Raw genomic sequence first — 22,325 nt, 5'->3', positions numbered from 1 at the left:
TAAGACCATTAAATAGATGAACAGCCTCTTATATTTAAAAGGACCAAATACATCAATTAATCGTAGGGTAAATAAATCGTGTCCTGATGCTGAAGACGTGTCTTGTGATATAAATCTCCTCTTTGTTTCTATATTCGTCATCTTCACGTGAGATCTCATTTAACTTATTCAGGGCACATACATTTGCTTTGGCACTTAAATATGGTCACATTCGTTGGACCTAGCCATAGATGAATTTGGAAATTTCTTTTGGTGAACATGACTCGAGTTTTTACGGCTTAATTTCTTGCTCAAATTCGAGTTATTGTAATGTATTTGGTACGCATTCAAACTTATGTGAAACAATTCATGCATCCTTAAATTTGATTTGTATAAATAAATAAATAAATAATTCTCATAGATACTTTTAATCGAAAATAATTATATAATAGATTTGTCGAACACTAAATATAAATACATCTCTTTGTGAGATTTAATTGATTTCACTAGTGTCAACTCTTTTGATAATATTGATATAAGTTAGTATACTTTCAAATTTCAAATTTTATAGATACATCTAATTGTATCTTATCAATCAAATACTTTAATATTATATGACTAAACTCTAATGGTTGAACAAAATTTTCAAGTATAATTTCATAATCAAATTAATTGTATCTTATCAATTAGATACCTTAATGCTATATGATTAAACTCCGATTGCTGAACTAAATTTTCAAATATAACTTTGTAATCAAATTAATTGTATCTTATCAATCAAATATCTTAATGTTATATGACTAAACTTCGATCTCTAAACTAAATTTTCAAGTATAACTTCATAACCAAATTAATTTCATTTAAAGTCATACGTAACAAATAATCACCATACACAGTTAAAAAAAGTACCGTATGAATACAAGGTGTGGGATAAATTTTTTGTTTTACTAAAAAATATGTTCATTCATTTAAATTATATTGTACTCAATTTAATAATATAAAATTAAAAAATACTAATAAATTTGATAAAATTAAAGTAATTAAAATATTCAAGTCTCGGATTTATAGAATTGACGATATCAAAATCGTTGATTGAATCTATCAATACTAAATCGAAATTAATCAAAATAAAATAAACACCATTATGAGACGGCAAAACTAATGTATTCAAACAACAAAATAATGAAAAAAACATTAAGAAAAAAAAATTTACTTAAAAATAATTTATTTTAATATAATGGTAAAGAAAAAACCAGACTGAACATTTTGAATTTTGAATTGGTTGCAACACATGGACCCCGCCAGTTGAAATATGGGGTTGACCAATATGAAAACGCTAGACAAAGTAATCGCGTTTAGAGTAACGTTAATTGTTGAGTGTTGTTGCTAATATGTGCCATGTACTGCGTACCCTTCATGTTTCATCAGATTATTACCGCTTTTTTAGCATTGATTAGAGGACAATAACTTCTAGCTTATTACGCTTCATTTAATACTACTTTTCTAAACTTTTTTTTAAGAGTTTCAAAGCTAAAAAGTTTTATACAATAAACATATCATAATTATCTTTATATGTGACTTTAAAATATTATAAAAATGTCACACAAAAACAAAACACATAGTAGGAAAAGCATGTATTAACCGTGTTTGTTATATGAATCAAGAGAATCTCGACATATTTAATCTCAAAAACCCGGCGCAATAACCGGTTACTCCATGTGCTTTCCCTTCCTCCACTTTATATTTATGTTTCACTTTTGTAAAGACTACTCTCTCGCATTTCTTTGTTGAGTTATATGCTTCATTGCAACCATGGGAAACTGCTTAACAAACAACAAAATATTAGCACAAGATGATGATCATGAAAACTATAATGATCAAGCAGCAAAAGTTGAGAAAATGAAGACATCTTTTTCATCGAAGTTCGAAGCTCCGAGGAAAGAAAAATGCATGAGTAAGAAGAAGGTTAGGTTTGAGATACAAAATGATGAAGATGGTGATGGTAGAGGAAGTGATGGTAATTCTAGAAGTGTGAGAATTAGAGTGGTGATGACTCAAGATGAGTTGAAAAGGATGTTGAGTTGCAAGGATGAAAATGAGAACACTTCATTGGAGCAATTACTAAGTGTTATGAAGTCGAGAGGAGGAAAAATTTGTAAACATGATTTGGGTTTATTTTCTTGGAGCCCAAATTTAGAAAGTATCCCAGAGGATGCTTAATTAAGTAGTGATATGTTTTGTTAACGATACCTTTATGTAAATTATTATCATATTATTTTTTATTTTATCATTTTGATTGATGTAGGAGTATTTGATGAACTATATATTAACAAGGGGTTTCAATTTGGCTTGAGAAAAAAATTAAGGTGGGTATGGTTCTGTGTTCTTCGTGATAACATTAAAAAGACTCATTTTGTTTGGATGAGGCGTTCATTCTACAACAACATAATTAATGATTATGTCAACTTAGATTACCAAAAAAATAAATTACAAAACATTTAGAAAATAATTGTTTTCTCTAGTTCTTATATACAAATATTAGCTGTCAAAGTATTAGTAGTTAAAGATTTGAATCTTAAACCTCCTATTCAAACTTTTTCAAGTGTCTCATCTCAACCAGGTGAATTATATCTTTTCTCAAACTTACTAATAGGGTAAGTGGTGTGGAGTATCGATTGATGCACTGATACATCTCATCATCGGTTTCATACACAGTTGGGGTTTAGGTCCATGTTCACCAAGAATAGTGGGTTCGTAAGATGAATTCATATTATAAATGTGAGAACAAATTAATTCAGCAGTACACCTAAAGCAGTGGCTATTTTTGTTTAGAGCAATGAACAAACTTGCAAACATGCATTGTTTTCCTTATTGATTTTTCAGCCAGAGATTTCTTACATCTTGAAAATCTCAGATTTCTTATTTCAGCTCTAGCAAAAATGGCTTCAATTCTTTTTCACAGGAAATTGCTAAATGTTAATTTTTCTATATAAAAAACTGATTAACTGGTTTATAATATATTTGTAAGAAACCTAAGGGTGTGTACCTAGCTCGTATATCATTAACACTAACAGTTGTATAAACACATAAGATTAGTGTGACAAGGTGACGATGGCAAGCGAGTAAGAAATTATTCATTTTGTGATGTGACTTTGAGGTTAAGCTCTCACATGGAAGATAAACTGAGTCTTAATAATATTTATTCACCTATAAACTAAGAGGTACATCAAAATATCTTCCAAAAACCTGCTAACGTGCTTTTTGCTACCCCATTTCACTTTAATTTCCAATCTTATTTCTTCCAAAACAATAAAAAGAATGTAAAACTTAAACAATGCCTTGAATAAAAATAATTTCCTGCAATATCAGTCGCATAAGTGATAGTATAGTTTAAGAGTCACTAAACTCAAATGCTTTATTGAATGCAACAGTTACTTGCAATTTAAGGGGGTGCAAAAAAATACACCGAAATTTCAGATGCAAAACAGATGTAGTCATGCTTAGCATTAAACATGAAGTTCTACCTAAATAGTAATTATTAAGTTGATAATAGCAAAACTACATAAAGCCAATTCACATTGCCTAATGGAACTCCTTATGACAAGTAGAAAGCATGCTACCATGGTTGAAGCAAGCAAGTTCCATCTGAAAATATGACATATACATTAATACAAATCAAAAACATGGTACTGAAGCATATTTGAAAAGTTGAATAAATGGCTCAGCGCTGGCCAAGCAAACCCTAATAGCAGACAATGCTTGGCTCAGATTTCTGTGACCATAAAATCCAAATATGAACAAGAAAAAGATCAAATTACCTCTGGACCAAACACACTGTTCAGGTATCCGTTGTGACTGTGATATCATATGAATAAATGACGAATTGCACTATACAGATGATAGGACATGGCTAAGGCAGAAATCTCAAGAGCAAGTAGGTTGAGTTTTGATGAATAGAATACGAACTGGTAGAATGAATCATAGGTGAGACTAACCAAACCCGTTTTCATGTATATCATGTAAAAAAGCAAGACGACAGCAGATAGGAAAGCTCCAGAAATTCTATTGATAATTGAAAGCGTTGAAGAAAGCTGGGGCTGATAAACAGGAAGATGAGGAGATAATGGGCGAAAACCAGATGGCTTTGTCTCACTGGTTTTACTTGGGATGTCACTCATAAAACGTCTCTGAACAGCCAATCCCAATGGGTCAGCACCCACACTTCTCTCAGAATTCCTTGCCATCAAAGCATTGAGTCCCTATTGAAATGTAAATGTCATCAACCACATCAGGAAAGCCAAATAGACTACCACTAGACTCAATCAGATATCATAAAGGAACTCACTGATAACATTGGACTCTTGGCAGCACGAGCTATAGTAGCATATCTAGCTCCAGCCAGCACATTAGTGTCCAGTCCAAAAGCCTGGTATCTCTGACAAAATAAAATAATTTCATGTGAATTAGAAACTTAATAGAACTAAAAAGATTTACGGATTATGCATACTTAAGAAAGTAATCAGCTTTAATTTAAACAAACCTCACCACCCCTACTCTAAATTTGCCCAATCACCCAAAAGTTAAAAATCAGGATAACTAAAAAACAACGGCAATTAGAGCTAACTACTAAGATACAATATATGTATGAACTAAACCTCTTAGTCTAATATCAACTTCACAACAATTTTGCACCTAGGTAGTAAAGAGGGAAAATGAAAAGCATCACATTACATCTATCTATTTGCATATATATCAAAGTTAGAGAAGCAAAGACGACTTCTCTTAAAGAGAAAAAATATAAGATACAAAAACATAGATGTAACATTACAAAAGCATGTTTGGATGCTATCGGGTAGAATTGATTTTGCCTCCACAATAGGTTCTAACTTCAAGTTAGAATTTGTAAATTTTGAGTCAAAACATGATTTTTACAATGAAATTGTTTGTTGAATCACTTTTTTCTTAATATATCTCTTTACATTTAACTCATTTATAAAAAATTAATTTTACAAAATCAATTTTAGTCACCGCAAAATCAAACACAGGTGCATTTGCACTTTCAGAGAGCCAAAAGTGATTCCGAAGACTTCATTGGTATGTTTGCGTTTCGATTAGTTTTACAAAAGCTCAAATTTAATTTAATGTTCAGCTGACTTTCACGTAAACATATCAAAACAAAAATCATTTTACCTTAAACTCGCTTTTAACTAAATAAATCAATTTAAAAAATTCACACGGAAAAAATGAGAAAAGACAAATACCAAAGCCCCAAGCTTATTCGCTGGATTGTTGGGGAGACCATTAGCGTGTACCTTGGTAGGGTTTTCATCAGCTGAAACAACATGCGCATTAAAAAAAAATTAAAAATCAGAAGAAAAAACCTTAGCATCAGGTAATAGAGACACACAAAAAAACACACGATTCCCTAATTGATGGATGAATGAAAATAATAATCGAGAAATTGCAGAAAGAATAAAGAGATTCGAGAATAGCGAGAATCGAAAAAGAAGTATACCAGTGGGAAGAGTAGAGGTGGTAGGGTGGAAGAGTTGGGCGGCGACGGGAGAGAGAGGTTCGATCTGATTGGTGGAGCGGGGGATGGAGGAGAAGGTTCTAGAAAGTGAAGAAGAGGAAGATAAAAGCTTGGTCTTGGTGGATCTGAGGAGCCAAGACATTGTGGTGATTGATGAATTGAGAGAGATTGGAAATGTAAAAGAGAGGAATCAAAGTGTTTTGCAGTGAAAACAATTAAGAGAAGAGAGAGTGATTAGAGAGGTCCAAGGGGTTAGTATTGGGGCGTGTGGTAGCCGAACGTGGAATTAAGCCACGTCAAATTCCTTTTTACATCTCAGTTCATTTTATTTTTACTTTAATTTGGATTAGAAATTAACCACAAATGTAATTATGTAAACTATACTTTTCGAACAAATTCAATTTTAGCATTTTAAAATGTAAAAACTAAAAAAATTGTTTAAAATATTTATTTTTAAAATTGTTTTGTAAAATTATTTTTAATATTATATTTTTTTAAACTAAAAAAACAAAATAAATAAATAAATAGTGTTTTATTTTTTAGTCAAAAATTATTTTAAAAATTAGAGTTGTCAAACAGGCTTTTTTTAAAATAATTTTTTAAAATTTATTTATAAAATAATTTTTAGAAAGTAAAACATAAAACACAATCAAACAAGCTCTAATTATTCCTAGTTTGCACTTTTTATTTTGATTTTGTGAGCAAGACTCCAATGATCAATCTTATTAATGGTGCATGGATGACACAAATAAATAATACTCCTATTTTCTGAAGACCCACAAAAACGTGAATTTAGACTATTATTTTGAAAATAAAATTAATTTCTACCCTTAATTCATTTATTACCCCCAAAAGTCTCAAACTATCCCCAAACCAAACTCATCTTTTTTCATATCACACATAATCGTACACTCTACCCACACACCTTCCTCTCTGTCTTTTCTTTCTCCTATATTGTTTCTTCTTCCGCTGCATAGAGATTGAAGGTCATTGACAGCGTTGCGATTGGTTCACCAGATCTAGTTCGTTAGTTCATTTTCTTAATATCTAGTTTTCTCAACATCGGATTTTTGCCTTTTATTGAATTAAAACATGGACACATACGAAATATAGTTTCTACAGTTATTCTTAGTTTATGTTCTAGGTTTTTCTTTTGGATTTTTTATCCTTTCTAAAATATTTATTCTTTTGGTTCTGACTTTGTGCAACCTACTTCACAACCTGCCATATCAGATCAGTCAAACAGTTAAAATGGGTTAACATTTATACAGTTAAGTTTGCTTCTGGTTCCATATCTCTGTCCCGTTACAGACCAAAACCGACCATTGTCCACTCCTAGTTCGGGTGATTACATAGACTAAATTAATTTAAGAAATTTATTGACAATTAGTGTTAGATTTAATTGTTTTTTTTAAGAGGCAAAAATAAACTTTTGTTAACCATGTAGTCCAACAGCACAAGATGTGTGGAGGACCAAAATCAAAATATTACAGTTTCAAGTTCAAGGAACTTATATAATCAGATCATCAAACAAAATAAATAAAAAAACACACTTATATCCCCAAAACTAGCTGCAATATTAAGCATGTCAAAAAAATTCACACCTAGTCACTGATTCAAAGTAACACACTTGTGCACAGTACCACTATGCCCTAATTTTTTTGTATCACAACTAGCCAATATTGAGTCACATGGAGTAACCCAACGAAGTAGTTCAAATTTATTGTAAGCTCATTGTGAATAACCCCCTTTAACACCAAGTTAGTTAAAAATATCATCCCTTATTTGATATATACCTAGACATTTCAATAACAAATGAGAAATTGATACAACATCATCACAACTTAAAGAGCATTTAGATTTATCCTCTGCTGACACCCTTTGTTTTACCAAATTATCTTTCGAAACAAGTTTGTTTTGTAGCGGTCTCCACATGAAAATGTTTAATGGAAATAGTTTGTTCCAGATCCTATGGCAATGCGGGCAGACTTCACTAGACATTTCTACCATATTTATTTGATATGCACTTCTCAATGAATATTTTTTAAAATCTTCATCTCTCCACTCCAGCCCCATCTATTTCCTCCTCGATCAATCAATCTATCCGAGAACCAATTTCCTCTCAATCCCCACGCCGCTCGATCTTAATTGTTAATGTTATTGAGACAAAATCTCTCTAAATTGTTTTAATGATAACAAAATTATTTCAAAGATTATGATTATCCTTATTATCTAATATGTGCTCTTGAGTGTATCTAAACTAAGAAAACAAGTTACTCATCACATCAAAAGAAATATATCTGACATGTCTTCTAAGCTAGAGGATAATCAAGTATAGGATAAACCTTTAACATCTAAGATAAGAGGATATACAATATCATAAAAAAGATGAATCCACGGCAAATTAAAATGAATATAAATCTGTACATGAAGACATACAATAAATGTATAAACAAATCAAGAGGATCCAAGACAGATGATGAACAAGTGAAATGACGAACTTCTAGTGTCATTCATCCTCTTACATAAGGAATGTCCAAAGGTACCATAGAACAAAAAAGTGTTGTACTTGACAAGAAATGCAAGACACTACAACTCTTAGAAAAGGAAAAAGCCAAAAGTACAAGTTATGTCCTAACTTATGGAAAGATCAAACCTCATATACGAGGATGGACTACAAACTCATCCTCCTAAGCTCTTGCACTACAAGGATTAATGACCATGGACATTTAAACAAATCTCTAACAGTCACTTTATACTTTTCCTCATAGATGGAGCTTCATAAACTCTATAAAAGGAAGAGAAATATTCACCATTCAACACACAACTACTCATACAAAAGAGAAATACTCAAAGCTAAGAAGAGCAATCTCATCATCTCTTTGCACTTTCTATAGTCGTTAACTATATCTTTTAGAGCATCATCTTAGAAAGTTTTGCGAAAGAGAAAGTATCAACCTCTCAACAAAAACCACTAAATCTGTATATTTCAAGTTCTTTAAACCTGACAATAGTTGTAAGTTGAAAAGAAAAATAGTGTAAGCCTGGTGAGTCTGGAAAAACACATATAAGAAAATATCCCTTTAGAGGACAAGTCATTTTGAACAATAGTGAAACTCACAAGTTTGTGAAGAATTGGATGTAACCCATTTTGGGTGAATCAGTATAAATTACGTGTTTTCTTTACATGCTTTAGTTTTTCTGTTTCGTACACTCATCCTCGTATATGTATTGGAATTCATCCTCTCACATAGGATACAGTTTTAAAACAGTCCACTAGAAATTTTAAAACAACAATATCTCTATTAAATCCCATTTCTAGTGATATTTCAGTTACTTCAAATGTCCTTCCACCAAGAAGAGCTTTTACTAATTTTCTCTCCTAAAAACTCGACTAACTCACCATTTTTGTTTTTTAGAGTCTCATATATTACCATTAGGAGTGGGAATAGGTCAAGTCAGGTTTTGAAAGGTCTGGCCTACGATTAATATTTATGGCTTGAACATGGCCTACGGTCTATCATAAGCTTTTTTTTCGGTATGACCTGACATTTTTAAAAAAGTCTGGTCTTGTCTGAAAGCCTATTTCACATTAAAACATTAAAATAGTATATTGGCTTAATTGCACTTTTGGTCTCCCTATTTTAGGTGAATAGCGAAAGTAGTCCCCCCATTTTGTTTGTCCCCAGTTTTGGTCCCCCAAACAGAATTTGAGTCCAAATCATAATGAGTTGTCATTTTCTAATGACGCGTCAAATAAATGGTGACGTGACAAACATCTCCGTGGATTAAAATTCATTATTATATTATTCCAAATTAAAAAATACAATTTATATTTTTAAAAACTATTATTATATTGTTCCAAAATTTAAAAAAATAGCCAAAATGAAAAACAAAAATCAACAATGCATCAAAACCGAAGTAGTTCGTGAACCCTAAAGAGAAGCAGTTCGTGAACCCTAAAATCAAAATCAAAATCATCCCCAATTCAAAAATAAAAAATCAGCAACGCATCAAAAATCAGCCCTCTTCTTCTTCATCCTCTTCTTCATCTTCGTTTTTCTTCTTCATCTGGGTTCTTCATCCTTTTCATCAGTGTTCCAAAAACACAACGAACAAAGAAGAAGAAGAAGATGAACACCAATGAAGAAGAAGATCAAATCGGATGATGATGAAAAGGGAAGTGGTCGATTTTGATTTTAGGGTTCACGAACTGCTTCTGTTGAATTGGGGCTGATTTTTGATTTTTGAATTGAGGCTGATTTTCATTTTCATTTTAGGGTTCATGATTTTGTGCTGCTTTTTAAACTTAATTTTGGCAATTTTTTTAAAATTTGGAACAATATAATAATAATTTTTTAAAAATATAAATTGTATTTTTGAATTTGAAATAATATAATAATAACTTTAATCCACATAGATGTTTGTCACATCACCATTTATTTGACACGTCATTAAAAAAATGACAACTCATCATGATTTAGACTCAAATTCTGTTTGGGACCAAAACTGGGGACAAACAAAATGGGAAACTACTTTCGCGATTCACCTAAAATAGGGGGACCAAAAGTACAATTAAGCCTAGTATATTTTATATATATATATTTTTTTTAAATAAGCTAAACTAGACCTATATATATAATCAAATCTAATAAAATTATAACTAACAAGTATGCAACAACCTTCCAAAAAAATAAACAAAATGAACGCATGATTAACAAATTTAAAATAACAAATACTAATATTAATAAATAATAATAAAACACACACATGTGTATATATCTATATATATATATATATATATATAGATATATATGCCGACCTATCAAATCTAATAAGTTTTTTTATAAGTCTGATTCTGATCTACATAAATTAATAGGCTTTAAGAAAAACATGAGTTTAGTCGTTTTATTAAATAGGTCAGGATAAACCAACCATAAATAGGTCAGACTATAACCTTTGATGAACAACATATTCTATTCCCACCCCTAATTACCATCCATAATCATTATCCTAATAATTTTACATTAAATACCCTCATATTCTTCAATCCTAGTCCCCCTTCTTCGATATCTCTCCATATCCTATCCCAACTAACCCAATTAATTTTATTATCCACCTCACTCTCTTCCTAAATAAACTTTTTAAAAATAAATTTAAGACGAGATATAATACCCAATGGAGTTTTGAAGAAGGAAATATAGTAGATTTGAAAGGCAAACAAGAAAGATTAATAAGGATCACCCTACCTTATTACTGAATTAAGATATGGTTGCCACGTATAGATTCTTCTAGGGTTGGCTCCAATCTTGTAGTTAAGGACATCAGATGCATCCTTCATCCACTCTTGATTCACATTTATCCCTACAAGCAGACTTTGGAGAAGTTTACTTTCATGCCAGACACCATTTCGAACAACTTCAACACTTCCTTGATAGTTCTTATGTTCTCAACTATTTTCACTCATTATCATTGTATCATTTGCATACTGCAAATGAGAAGTTTGATTTTGACTCCCTTCAAATTTGAGTCCCAAAAATCTTCCAAACTCCATCACTTTATTCGCCATAATATTAAAACTCTCTACCGCCAATAGGAAAAGGAATGGTGATAGTGGGTCCCCTTGTCTTAGGCCCCTTTCCATGTTAAATTACTCTGTTGGACTCCCATTATTAAGAAATTGGACCTTTGCAAATTTTGGATATTGTTTGAAGATCTTGACCTTTTGCTGAGTTGAGATAAAGCGAGGAAAAAAAGAGGGAAAAAACATCTCATGTAATTGTCTAGATGAATACATCTTGACTAGTATTGTCTGAGTGCGAGCAACGGGTTCATTCTGGTCCAAATTTGTACATATGAAAAAAAATTAAAAATTAAAATAAAAAATAAATAATACCATTGAATTTTTTTAGCACCAATGAGATGGGAAGCAGTCCCTTGAAGTTGTGCATATATGAATGCACTGGAAAAATCAATCTAATCTCCAACTTGTCAAACTCACCTTAAAATATGGGATTAATCTATCATGACCAATGCTTATAACAGACTAAAAACTTATATTAACACACATCAAAGGCTACCTAAAGCACAATGTTGTCATTTTTCTTTACTTAATTTCTTATAAACATATAATAACTGAACTGAGAATTGGAGTCTTTATCCCACCTCACAAATGGCATATAAATGCTTAGGCATGATCAAACGATCTGGAAACTAACTCAAATACATGACATAGTAATGTATATTTATTTCGTACTTATTTGATAGTTTTACCAATTTCACACACCTTTTTGCCACAACTCTACATTTTCAAAACCAACTTCATATTTACTTTAAAAAAACTCTACATTTTTAAAGTTGCACTTTAGTTCACACGTATATATTTCTTTCTTTAACAAAACCCATACATATTTCTCAAGAACTTCAGCGATGTATAATAATGATTGAAGTCGGATACTATTTTCTTAATATTTCCATGAATTTTTGTGATTAATCCCAGTGAAAATAAATGAAAACTTCCCTTTATCTACCCTCCAGACCCAAACAGGAGGGGGAGCTGGGTCGGAAAATCGATAAGCAAGTATAAATTCTACATGAAATATATCGTAAGCATTCCCTTATTTCTTATCTATTCCATCTTTAAGGATAATTCAATCTCAATTTTCGCTTGACTTCTATATCTCAAAGTCATTGGACCAGTTTTTTGATATTCACCAACTGGGTACTTGCGCAAACAAATGCCGCCAGCAATTGCCAGGGTACAAATTGGCTTATACAATTTGTCCACAATTTCAATGGGCACACAGATATCGCACAAAAACTGAAATCTACCTAATTAATACTTGGAAAGTGCCAAAAATTACCTCCCTTAAAGGGATCTTTTCCTATCTATTGGAAAATTCATTCCGTGACATTTTACAAAAAGGCGTACGGTGACAATGACCTTGGGGTTTTCCATCAACCACAGCTTCACTGCTTAATGAGGTTACGTATGACATATGGAAGAATGCCTCCATGGTTGAAGTAAGCAAGTTCCACCTGAATATCAAGCACAAAACCAAGGGTAAATAACAGGTTATATAACTAAGCAAGTTCCACCTGAATATTGTTTGAACTTAGATCATGAGAATATGTTACTAGAAGTTAAAGTAGTTATGAGTTGTTAGAGTAGTTAGGAAGTTAGTTATGTTGGTTATGTTTTTGTTTTGGTAATTAGAGTTTGTTAGATAGTTGCTTTTGAATCCCTTCCCCCTTGTGTATGGAAAGTCTATAAATAACGATTTCCTCTCCTTTAGAAAAGATCTTTTAGTAACTTTAGAAATTGGGCGGTGTACATCATTATAGGAGCATTTCTGCTCTTGCATATCATTTTCTTAGAAGAGATTATCTCCTATTATTTCGTATCTTTTTTTAAAATATTGGTGTTCTTCAACAAAATCCTTGGAATCCAATTGTTGGAATCCCCTAACAATTGCCTCATGACCACAAACGCTACAGTAGCTTTAATGAATAACATAAATGTATTTGAACATCAATTTGAGACAACAAAATTCAACAACTTTTAAATGGTTATAATGCAGTTCACATGTGGTTAATGGATATATCAAGATTGGCTAACTCATTAATCATCAATCGAATTTAATTCACCATGAATTTGAACATTATTACCTAAGATTTCAGGTGTTCCAACTACATGTAGATTTGAACACCTCAAAATCACAGTTAATCCGGTTTATGTGTGGTTAATAAAGTTCAATAGCTGATTAATAAGTTGTAATATCATTAACCACGTGTGTGAACTACGTTAGAAATTGAATTTTGTTGTTCCGAATTATTGTTCAAATAACATTTCTGAATAAATAATTGCGACTGAAAAAAGGAGCTGGAAAAACACATAAACCGGTGAAAAACTTAAATTACCTCAGTGTCAAAGCGTACTATGCAGGTGAAAGATTTTCCATTATCAGTTGTGACTTTGACATCTTGGCCAGGCCTGATCTCACTGATTTTACTTGGAAGATCAATTGTATAACGTTCATGACCAGTCAATCCTAATGTGTCAGCATCCTCCCCCGATTTGTAGCATAGAGGGATAATACCCATTCCTACCAAGTTACTGCGATGAATCCTCTCGAAACTTTTAGCTATCACAGCTTTCACCCCCTATTGAAATGTAAATGTATCATCCACAAGTAAATTTACCTAAATATTTCACGAAAGCCAAATAGAAAACTCGACTCGATCACTACTCAAATAAAGGAACTTACCAATAACATTGGACCCTTGGCAGCCCAATCTCTAGAACTTCCACTGCCATATTCAGCTCCAGCCAGAACAATGGTGTCTTGCCCAGAAGTCATGTATCTCTGACAAAAGAGAACAAATCAAGGGGATGAGAAACTTAAACACAGCTAGAATTACATACCACATTCTTTGGCGCAATAGTATACACCAATTCTCTTTTTTTTTTTCGGGCGAGTAAAAGGAAGTGATTTTTTATGCAAAGAGTCGGGGGATTGAAGCCCACGAGCAATAAACTATGATTTGCCACTCAAAAAGTTCAACAGTAAACAAAAAACATGACATACTTGAGTAGGGCATAACTCACCATTGCTGCATCAAACACATAAAGCTTATCCCCAGTTGGAATGTGAACTGTCTTAGGGCCAACTTCCCCGTTTAAGAGTTTGTTAACAAGGCGAATGTTGGCAAAAGTTCCCCTCGCCATCACCTCATCATTACCACGACGACTTCCATAAGAATTGAAGTCCTTGCGTTCAACCCCACGCTCTAGGAGGTATTTAGCAGCAGGACTGTCCTTGTTAATGCTTCCAGCAGGAGAAATATGATCAGTGGTTATACTGTCACCAAAGTTTAGCAAACAATAGGCATCTTTCACGCCATGAGGTCCAGGAGGATCCATGGTCATGTTCTTGAAGTATGGAGGTTCGTGAATATATGTTGAGTTGGAGTCCCAAGAGTAGAGAGTGTTTGCTGGAACTTGAAGTTGATTCCACATAGGGTTGCCTTTTGTAATAGCCTCATATGTACTTCGGAACATCTCAGGCAACACGCTAGATTGAACAGTCTACGAATAAAACTGCCCAGAGTTAATTTTGCCATATGGCATATGATTTGGCAAGTATTTTGACCAAAATTACATGTAATGAACAATTTATGCATCATTCACCTCTGCAATTTCTTCGGTAGATGGCCAGATATCCCTCAGGAAGACATTCTTGCCATCCTTCCCCGTCCCAATTGGCTCCTTCTCAAAGTCAATGTCAACCTGGAAATTTCACCAAAAGGGACTTGATGAAATTACAACAACATTTTGGATCTTGGTAGCTTTCAAACTTAAATTTTATAAACCTTTTAAGAAAAATAAATAAAATATGCATTCTACCAACTAAAGAAGGTTAAGGAAAAGCTTATAGTCGGTAAAACATTCGCAATAATGTTAGTACACGATAAGACATTCTCTGTCAGGAAAAAATTCAAACTCAAGTTCTATACACAAAAATAAGACCAAAATATTAGTGTTTATTGTTTCAAATGCAACGTGTACAGATTATGATTACTGCCTAGTTCCTCCCAAATGTGAGCATCTAAAAGATTACTGGAATAGGATTAAGGCATTATTTGATATGCAAAAATTGAGATGGGAAAAATATGTACAAAAGATCCATTTGGATCCCCCACTTTGAGTCCAAATACACTACATTATGTATAGAGCTGGGTATACAACCCAACCAAGTTTGCATAAGTGATAGACTACAGTTAAACAAATCTGATTGAGTTGGCCCACAAGTCAATTGGATTGGGTGCAAAATATAATATGCATGAATTTTTTACAAATTATGTCCAAGCCCGTGTGGGCCTACCCCCATAATCCACCGAAAGAGGCACATATACCCAGCTCTTGCACATGACATAAGGCTGCTGATTCATGCAAACAAATGAAGATTATGTAGAATATGTAACTAGCACCAATACCAATGTCTTTTATTAGCCTCCAATAACTTTAAGATTGTCTGTTATATTTACATCCAACAAACGAGTCAGATAACTATTATTACCTTTTACAGAAACAGATGAAAAATAGATAATACTAAAGAAGAAGAAAGAAGCAAAAAGAATGGAGAGACACATCAGATATATGAATTAGATACACCTACCGTGCCAGCAAGAGCATAAGCAACAACCAGAGGAGGTGAGGCAAGATAATTAGCTCTTGTCAAGGGATGAACCCGGCCCTCAAAATTACGATTCCCAGACAACACGGCAGCTGCTACAATGTCTGCATCAGAAAACAGAAAAATTCAATAAGGCAAAAATATAAAGCAGAAAATATCTAGGATGATATATACATTACAAATAAAAATGTTATATAAAAAATCTGAAGTTTCACAGAAATCAGCTTCAGATCAAATAAATAGCATTTTGTTACGAAATATTACCATTTTCTGAGATGGCAGAAGCAACAGATTCATCCAGATCCCCTGAATTGCCAATACATGTTGTACAGCCAAATCCAACAATATGAAAGCCTTGTTCATTAAGATATTTTTGCAGTCCACTGCCATAAAGTAGAAACAAATGCAAATTCAGAATGAATTTTCCTTAAGTTGTGCAGACTCGAAATGACCACACGATGATATAAATCACAGTAGTGGAATTCTAGTAAGAAGTACAAAATACCTCTGGAGTAGATATTTAGTAACAACTCCAGAGCCTGGAGCAAGACTTGTTTTAACCCAAGGCTTGATCTGTCGAAATAGTGAAGAACAAAAATGATTAAAATTTAAAAAAGAAAAGGACCACATATAAGACATAAAATTTGACCCTTTTATTAGTGGAAGCAAAAACAAACACCACAAAGGAGAGAAGTAACATTGTTATCCTAACCCGCAAACCAAGCTCATGAGCCTTTTTCGCAACAAGACCAGCCCCAAGCATAACACTTGGGTTTGATGTATTTGTACAACTTGTGATTGCAGCAATCACTACACTGCCATGCTTGAGCTCTGCTGGCTGCCCATGAAAATCAAATTTTGCAACTTTTTCCTGTGCCTCTTTTGGTATAGCAAATCCCTGAATACATAAAACATTTAGAACATCAGTTCACATCTTACACTCATCTAAGGTTCTGATCAGGCAACAATCCATGAAACAGTGATGACTCCACTTCTGCATACCCAAGATAAAAAAGCAAACATAATAAAAGTAAACAGAGCCTTTGAATAAGTAGATGAAACAGGCAAGCATAATATAACTTACAGGTGAATGGCAGAAATGACGTTGATAATTATATTTACTATAGCATAGTCACTTCAGGCATTGAGTAAGTAAATGAAACAGGAAAACAGAAGTAACACAATTATAAAAATGAACCTTATATATTCTAAAGATTTTTGTGAATGATACTGAATCTGCAGGTCAAGGGTCTACACTTCAAACAATTAGAATGAATATATTAAAAAAATATTCATGTTTGATGTAGCAGAAACAAAATGATTTAGGCCAATTTGTGTCAGATGCAATAATTCTAATTGTTAAATTCTAGGTAAGCAACCATAGACAATTAAACAATATGATTTCTTGGTTTGCTACTGCAGAGTGCAAACAAAAACTGGAACTGAGACTAGACTCAACCAAATTTGCATTCTATAACAAAAACAACCAAATGGGAAGCAATTTTGCTTAAAAGTACAATCAAGTGAATCAACAGCTAATTCAAGTTACAGGGTAAAAAATCATATTATCTTCATACAACACAAAAACATGAGAAAAGGTCTTTGAATGTCACAGTATTACTAACCTTAAATCCAACTTTGTTATCAAGACAAGCGTGCCAGTCAGCCTTCATTTCTTTCAAAGGCACCCGGTCATGGGGTCTGGAAAGAATATTGTTCCATATGAATTATTAAGTTGATATAAGGATGGAAATTGAAATTAAAAACCACATTAACGAATACAGCAGCATGTAAGAGAATAGGGAACCTTACCTCTTTGGTCCTGAGATACATGGCTCAACCTCGGACAGGTTTAATTCAAGATATGATGAATATACTCTATCTTGTTGCGGCTGAATTCATGGAAAATAAATTAGCATTCTATACCCCTAAAATACATACATTTTTCATTTTGTTAAAAAGGAGTGTCAAAGGAAACTGCCATGTACTAACACTACCTCATTATAATCAACAAACAGTTTGTTTGCTCTGAGATAAGACTCTATCATTGCCACCTGTATTCAGACAGCATAAAGGTCAAATTGTTAAATTCGTTAGGCATCCCATAGAAAAAAATAGACAAGTTGGTAGTACTTACAGTCTCATCGCTTCTTCCGGTTAGTTTGAGATATTGTAATGTAACATGATCCACAGGGAAGAAGCCCATGGTGGCACCATATTCAGGAGACATATTAGCAATAGTAGCTCTGTCAGCTAAAGATAACTTACTCATACCATCACCTATTGAAAGAAACCATGAAAACTGTTAGTTAGGACAGTCGTCCTTTATTGAAAAGCAGAGGAAACAAATACTTAGCAGCAGGTCTCGAGAGTCCAAAGTATTTAATTACCATAAAACTCAACAAATTTCCCTACAACACCGTGCTTTCTAAGAATTTGTGTCACAGTTAGAACCAAATCAGTTGCTGTAACACCATTGCGCAGTTTTCCTGATAGCTTGAACCCAACAACACCAGGCAAAACCATGCTCATAGGCTGCAAGAATCGTATTCATAGCCCACGACAACACGACATTAGAATCACCAGTGTATTTAAAATACAGCATGTGCTCATTTAAAGATAAAGCAAATAAACAAATTCTTCTAAAGAGTTAAATATGCCATCAACAATAATTAATCTTTGTGTTTTAGATAGACTCAATTCATTATATAACATGTGTATGTATCAAAATAAGAAGGTACCTGACCAAGCATTGCTGCCTCAGCTTCAATACCGCCAACACCCCATCCAGCAACACCAAGCCCATCTATCATGGTTGTATGCGAATCAGTCCCAACCACACTGTCAGGATAAAGTAAGCCCTCATTGTTGAAAACTACCCTTCCAAGATATTCAAGATTGACCTGGAATTTGAGACATCACATCATAAGTCCCTAACGTTTACAACAACAACAAAAGACATATAAATACACTAGTCATCTTGCTTGTTTGCTTCCAAACTTACCTGATGTACTATACCAGAACCAGGAGGAACAACAAGCATGTTACGGAATGCAGTTGATCCCCATTTAAGAAAAGCAAATCTCTCCTTGTTTCTCTGGAATTCAAGTTCCATATTAGCCTGCACTGCATTTTCTGACCTTGCCACATCAACTTGAACTGAATGATCAACGACGAGATCAACAGGAACCTGCCAACAATCACTGCTCAGAACGACTTCTAACATACATAAAGTACAAAGAAAACATGTCTAAGATTGCATTTTTCAATCTCCAAAAACCTGAAAGGTTAAAACTATGCAGAATGAATTTAGTTATCCAAATTTATGCTGGTAATCATTCAAACTTGTAAGAATCAGTTCTAATTCAATAAGTCAAAAAATTTGCCAAACTCCACCAAAGGCTATTTCTGTTAACCATGGAAGCTAAACATATGAAAAAATAGTTTTCAGATAAAATACTATTAGTAGATACTGAGTTAAGATGGCAAAAACTATCTAGTTATGTCAAAGTTACAGGACAATAGCTAACTTCTCTCTTAGGTAATACATAAGATTGAAAACCTCTTTACGGTGCGCAACAAGTAGAGATGTAGTGTTACAATAGTAAATCCAAATTCAAGGTACATATATCACATCATTTATTGTTAAAAATTTGAAATATTGTGATGTCGGTCACGGTCATCGATGAACTCAAAAACAGAAGGGCGTACAAGTTATAAGAAAGATGAATACCAGAGGATTGATTTTATTTGAATCACTGCCAAGCTTATTCATAGCATCTCGCATGCAAGCCAAGTCGACAACAGCTGGCACTCCAGTAAAATCCTGAGAAAATTAAAAAAGTTCAAATAAAGAAAAGATATTACACTTAACTAACATAAATATTACACTGTATCTAGATTTCCAGGGTGTACAATTTACCTGCAAGAGAACACGAGCAGGCTTGAAAGGAATCTCAACTTGCTTAGTAGAAGTGTTTTCCCAGTCAATAATCTTTTCAACATCTTCCTTAGTGACTTGGAAATTGTCGCAATTGCGAATGGCAGATTCAAGCAGAATTCTAATGGAGTATGGTAACTTTTCTGTTATGCATTCATAAAGTTGATATTATCAGTAATTTAATATATCAAGGAAACTTATCCTCTGTAACATACAACATTAACATGAAATTAAAAATTTCACATATTTAGTCCCTGCAAATTGGTTGTTGTTATTTTGTTTATTCCTAGCAAAATTTGTTTTTATTGAAATTGACTTTTTTTATGTCTCGATTGGTTGTTAATCAATGTTGTTAAATGGCGGCCACGGTACCGCCATGGCAGGGGGTTTGGACAGCCACCATATGCACAATGTGTGAAGGAATGCCCACCATGGTGACACCATAGGCTGCAATGGCCTGTTTATATGATGAATTTTTGGCCTTCTGCCATTTGCCATCGACAACACTGTTTGTAATATATAAAATATTTGATTTTAGTCCTCTCCAAAATGAGCTACATAAGGATGAAAATAAATATTACACATATTATTACATAGACTAATTCCAATATATACAATTTTGCAAGAACTCAAACAAAATATGGTATATTTGCAAGCACAAAAAGTTTTTTTACTGGACTAAAAACAAAAAATAGTATTTATCTAAACTATGAAATATAACATAGCAATCCAAGTTAGGAAATTACCAATCCTTGGATCGTTGAGAGAAGGGAGACTGTAGAATTTTCCAAACTCGCCTCCACCAGGCTTAGGAAGACTTGTCAAGTTTCCTTTGAAAGGATTTTCATTAGCTGCAATAACCAATCACAAAATAAAATTCACAACCGAGTATTAGAAACTATACTACAGTTAAAAATGCAAATTACAACACACAACACAATTCCACAATGAAAATTCTCATAATCGATAACGAAAAATCTCAATGGAAATGAAGAAATAAAATGGACGGTGATGATTGATGGAGTAGCGTACACATGGTAGCGATCGTGCGGTGGAAGCGTTCGATACCGGGAGTGACGGCTGAGATGTGAGGACGGAGAGACCGATATGAGGTGTAATGGAAGCGGCGGTTGAAGCGAGGAATGGAGGAAAAGAAGGATCTAGAAGTGTTGCGGGATGAGTAAGAAGTTAGAGAAAGAGGAGAAGCGAAGAAGGTTCTAGAAAAAAGTTTGGGTTTGGTTGTTGTTCTGAGGAGAAGAGAAGAGGTTGTTATGTACATGATGGTTGATTACTACTACGCATTCGTGGAGTTTTGTGCAAGTAGAGAATGAGAACAGAAAAGATATGGAAATGGAGATGAGGTGGTGATATGTCCTATGCGGAGTGTGGAAACCGAATTTGAAGTTTTGGAACTAGGGACGCGTGCCTTATTATACTCATGCTTCTTGCTCACGATTGATGTGTTAAAAATAAGGACATTTGGATGAGGGTCGTGACTTAGGACAAAAGAGTGTAGGACAATCCCCAAGAAGGATTAAGGGGGACGTGATCTTCTGTTAGGTTATTAAGATTATTAGGTGATCAATCATATATTATCTAAATATTATTAATAACAGTAGTAATAATAGTTCATGTTATTAATTATTAATTAGTATTGTTAGTATTTTATTTAAGTTAAAAAATAAATTTTTTATCTCTTTATCATTTGACTTTTTAATTTTTTCACTCACGTGAAATTTACTTTATATCTTCAATAATATTAATCATTAATGTTTACAAAAAATAATTTTTAAAAATAATAATAATACCATTATATAAATGCAACTTGTGATTTTGATCCAACTTTATTCTAAATAAAGTCATTTTTAACAATTCATTTTTTTTTTATAAATTATATTAAATTTAAACTTAAGTCACTGTCATAATTTTAGGTTTCTTAAAAAATCTATAATTTTAGGTACTCATTATCGGAACGAGTATATCCTTACCTTGGTCGTTTTTCTTCCTAGTACGCGTTTTAAGCTCTAGAGTTGTTCACAAGGAAATGGAGTCTCAAACTTTGCATACACGAAGAAAAGGAGGTGCGAAGGTGATGGTGGTAAGGGTTTCAGTATCCTTTTTTGTTTATTATTAGTGAGTATACAGAAATTGTGGACTTATGGAAATTTAAAGTGAAATTTATTGGTTAGATATTGTTGGACCCTAATGAAGAATTAAAGTGATAATATGTCACTCTTTATGTGCTTTTTTTTTTGTTAACCTTATTCATAAAAACCAAGTCACAAACACATAGCCCAAATTTCTCTCTTTCAAGTGGGTTGGGTCATACTAAGCCTCAAACCCTTAGCCCAATTTCTTCTTGTGCAATTTGGCCAGATTCGGAGGCAAGACAATCTGGTTAGTTACGAGACCTACTCGTCGGAGGATCTAAAATGGGCCAATGATTTTAGGAGTGAGCTTCTCGGACTTCAAGGCCCTACCAACTCCTTTAGTAAGTGTCACTCTCAAAAATACATGTTCACCCTCTTGAAACTCCAGCGGTTTCCTCCTTTAGTCGGCATAACTATTTTGTCTGCTTTGTGTTGTCTTCATCCTTTCTTGGATCAGACGAACTTTGTAAGACCCATAATTTTAAAGTACCATTTATGTATTTTTGATGTATTTTGGATTTTGGCTC

General features: G+C 33.2%; 2 protein-coding genes across 4 annotated transcripts; both read right to left on the bottom strand.

The window, feature by feature from the left end:
• Positions 1 to 3,318: 3,318 nt before the first annotated feature.
• On the bottom strand, positions 3,319 to 5,783 carry LOC101495449 (uncharacterized). 2 transcript variants are annotated; one of them, XM_073370333.1, is made up of 5 exons: positions 5,495 to 5,783; positions 5,292 to 5,311; positions 4,325 to 4,414; positions 3,798 to 4,238; positions 3,319 to 3,624 (listed from the first exon to the last, which is right to left on the bottom strand). In XM_073370333.1, exons 1-4 carry the CDS (start codon positions 5,652 to 5,654, stop codon positions 3,843 to 3,845), a joined length of 666 nt encoding a protein of 221 aa, XP_073226434.1. In that variant the 5' UTR covers positions 5,655 to 5,783; the 3' UTR covers positions 3,319 to 3,624; positions 3,798 to 3,842. The 2 variants fall into 2 exon arrangements, with proteins under 2 accessions (XP_073226434.1, XP_004517087.1); XM_004517030.4 differs by having other exon boundaries at positions 5,241 to 5,311; positions 5,495 to 5,779.
• Positions 5,784 to 12,113: 6,330 nt separating this feature from the next.
• On the bottom strand, positions 12,114 to 21,098 carry LOC101495121 (aconitate hydratase, cytoplasmic). Of its 2 annotated transcripts, none has more exons than XM_004517029.4 (20): positions 20,681 to 21,096; positions 20,395 to 20,499; positions 19,631 to 19,791; positions 19,442 to 19,534; positions 18,713 to 18,898; positions 18,450 to 18,611; positions 18,099 to 18,243; positions 17,846 to 17,988; positions 17,706 to 17,762; positions 17,521 to 17,600; positions 17,334 to 17,409; positions 16,421 to 16,606; positions 16,214 to 16,281; positions 15,973 to 16,091; positions 15,691 to 15,812; positions 14,703 to 14,801; positions 14,121 to 14,600; positions 13,780 to 13,878; positions 13,433 to 13,675; positions 12,114 to 12,550 (listed from the first exon to the last, which is right to left on the bottom strand). In XM_004517029.4, exons 1-20 carry the CDS (start codon positions 20,925 to 20,927, stop codon positions 12,482 to 12,484), a joined length of 2,940 nt encoding a protein of 979 aa, XP_004517086.1. In that variant the 5' UTR covers positions 20,928 to 21,096; the 3' UTR covers positions 12,114 to 12,481. The 2 variants fall into 2 exon arrangements, with proteins under 2 accessions (XP_004517086.1, XP_073226321.1); XM_073370220.1 differs by lacking the exon at positions 12,114 to 12,550 and adding an exon at positions 12,588 to 12,610 and having other exon boundaries at positions 20,681 to 21,098.
• Between the last annotated feature and the right edge of the window lie 1,227 nt (positions 21,099 to 22,325).

Source organism: Cicer arietinum, chromosome 6, assembly GCF_000331145.2.
Source record: "Cicer arietinum cultivar CDC Frontier isolate Library 1 chromosome 6, Cicar.CDCFrontier_v2.0, whole genome shotgun sequence".
NCBI lineage: Eukaryota > Viridiplantae > Streptophyta > Magnoliopsida > Fabales > Fabaceae > Cicer > Cicer arietinum.
Note: the sequence above shows the minus strand (reverse complement) of the source record. Positions and strands in the feature narration are given on the sequence as shown.

What these genes read in the sequence shown, in the direction of transcription:
- LOC101495449 (XM_004517030.4), bottom strand. Translation starts at nt 5,654, where the DNA reads ATGTCTTGGCTCCTCAGATCCACCAAGACCAAGCTTTTATCTTCCTCT. An exon ending in CACCTCTACTCTTCCCACTG is followed by an intron (nt 5,312 to 5,494) that starts GTATACTTCTTT and finishes ATGTTGTTTCAG; the next exon opens with CTGATGAAAACCCTACCAAG. An exon ending in CCAAGAGTCCAATGTTATCA is followed by an intron (nt 4,239 to 4,324) that starts GTGAGTTCCTTT and finishes ACATTTCAATAG; the next exon opens with GGACTCAATGCTTTGATGGC.
- LOC101495121 (XM_004517029.4), bottom strand. Translation starts at nt 20,927, where the DNA reads ATGTACATAACAACCTCTTCTCTTCTCCTCAGAACAACAACCAAACCC. An exon ending in CTCATGAGCTTGGTTTGCGG is followed by an intron (nt 16,282 to 16,420) that starts GTTAGGATAACA and finishes CTATTTCGACAG; the next exon opens with ATCAAGCCTTGGGTTAAAAC. An exon ending in ATGTGTTTGATGCAGCAATG is followed by an intron (nt 13,879 to 14,120) that starts GTGAGTTATGCC and finishes CTCTTTTGTCAG; the next exon opens with AGATACATGACTTCTGGGCA.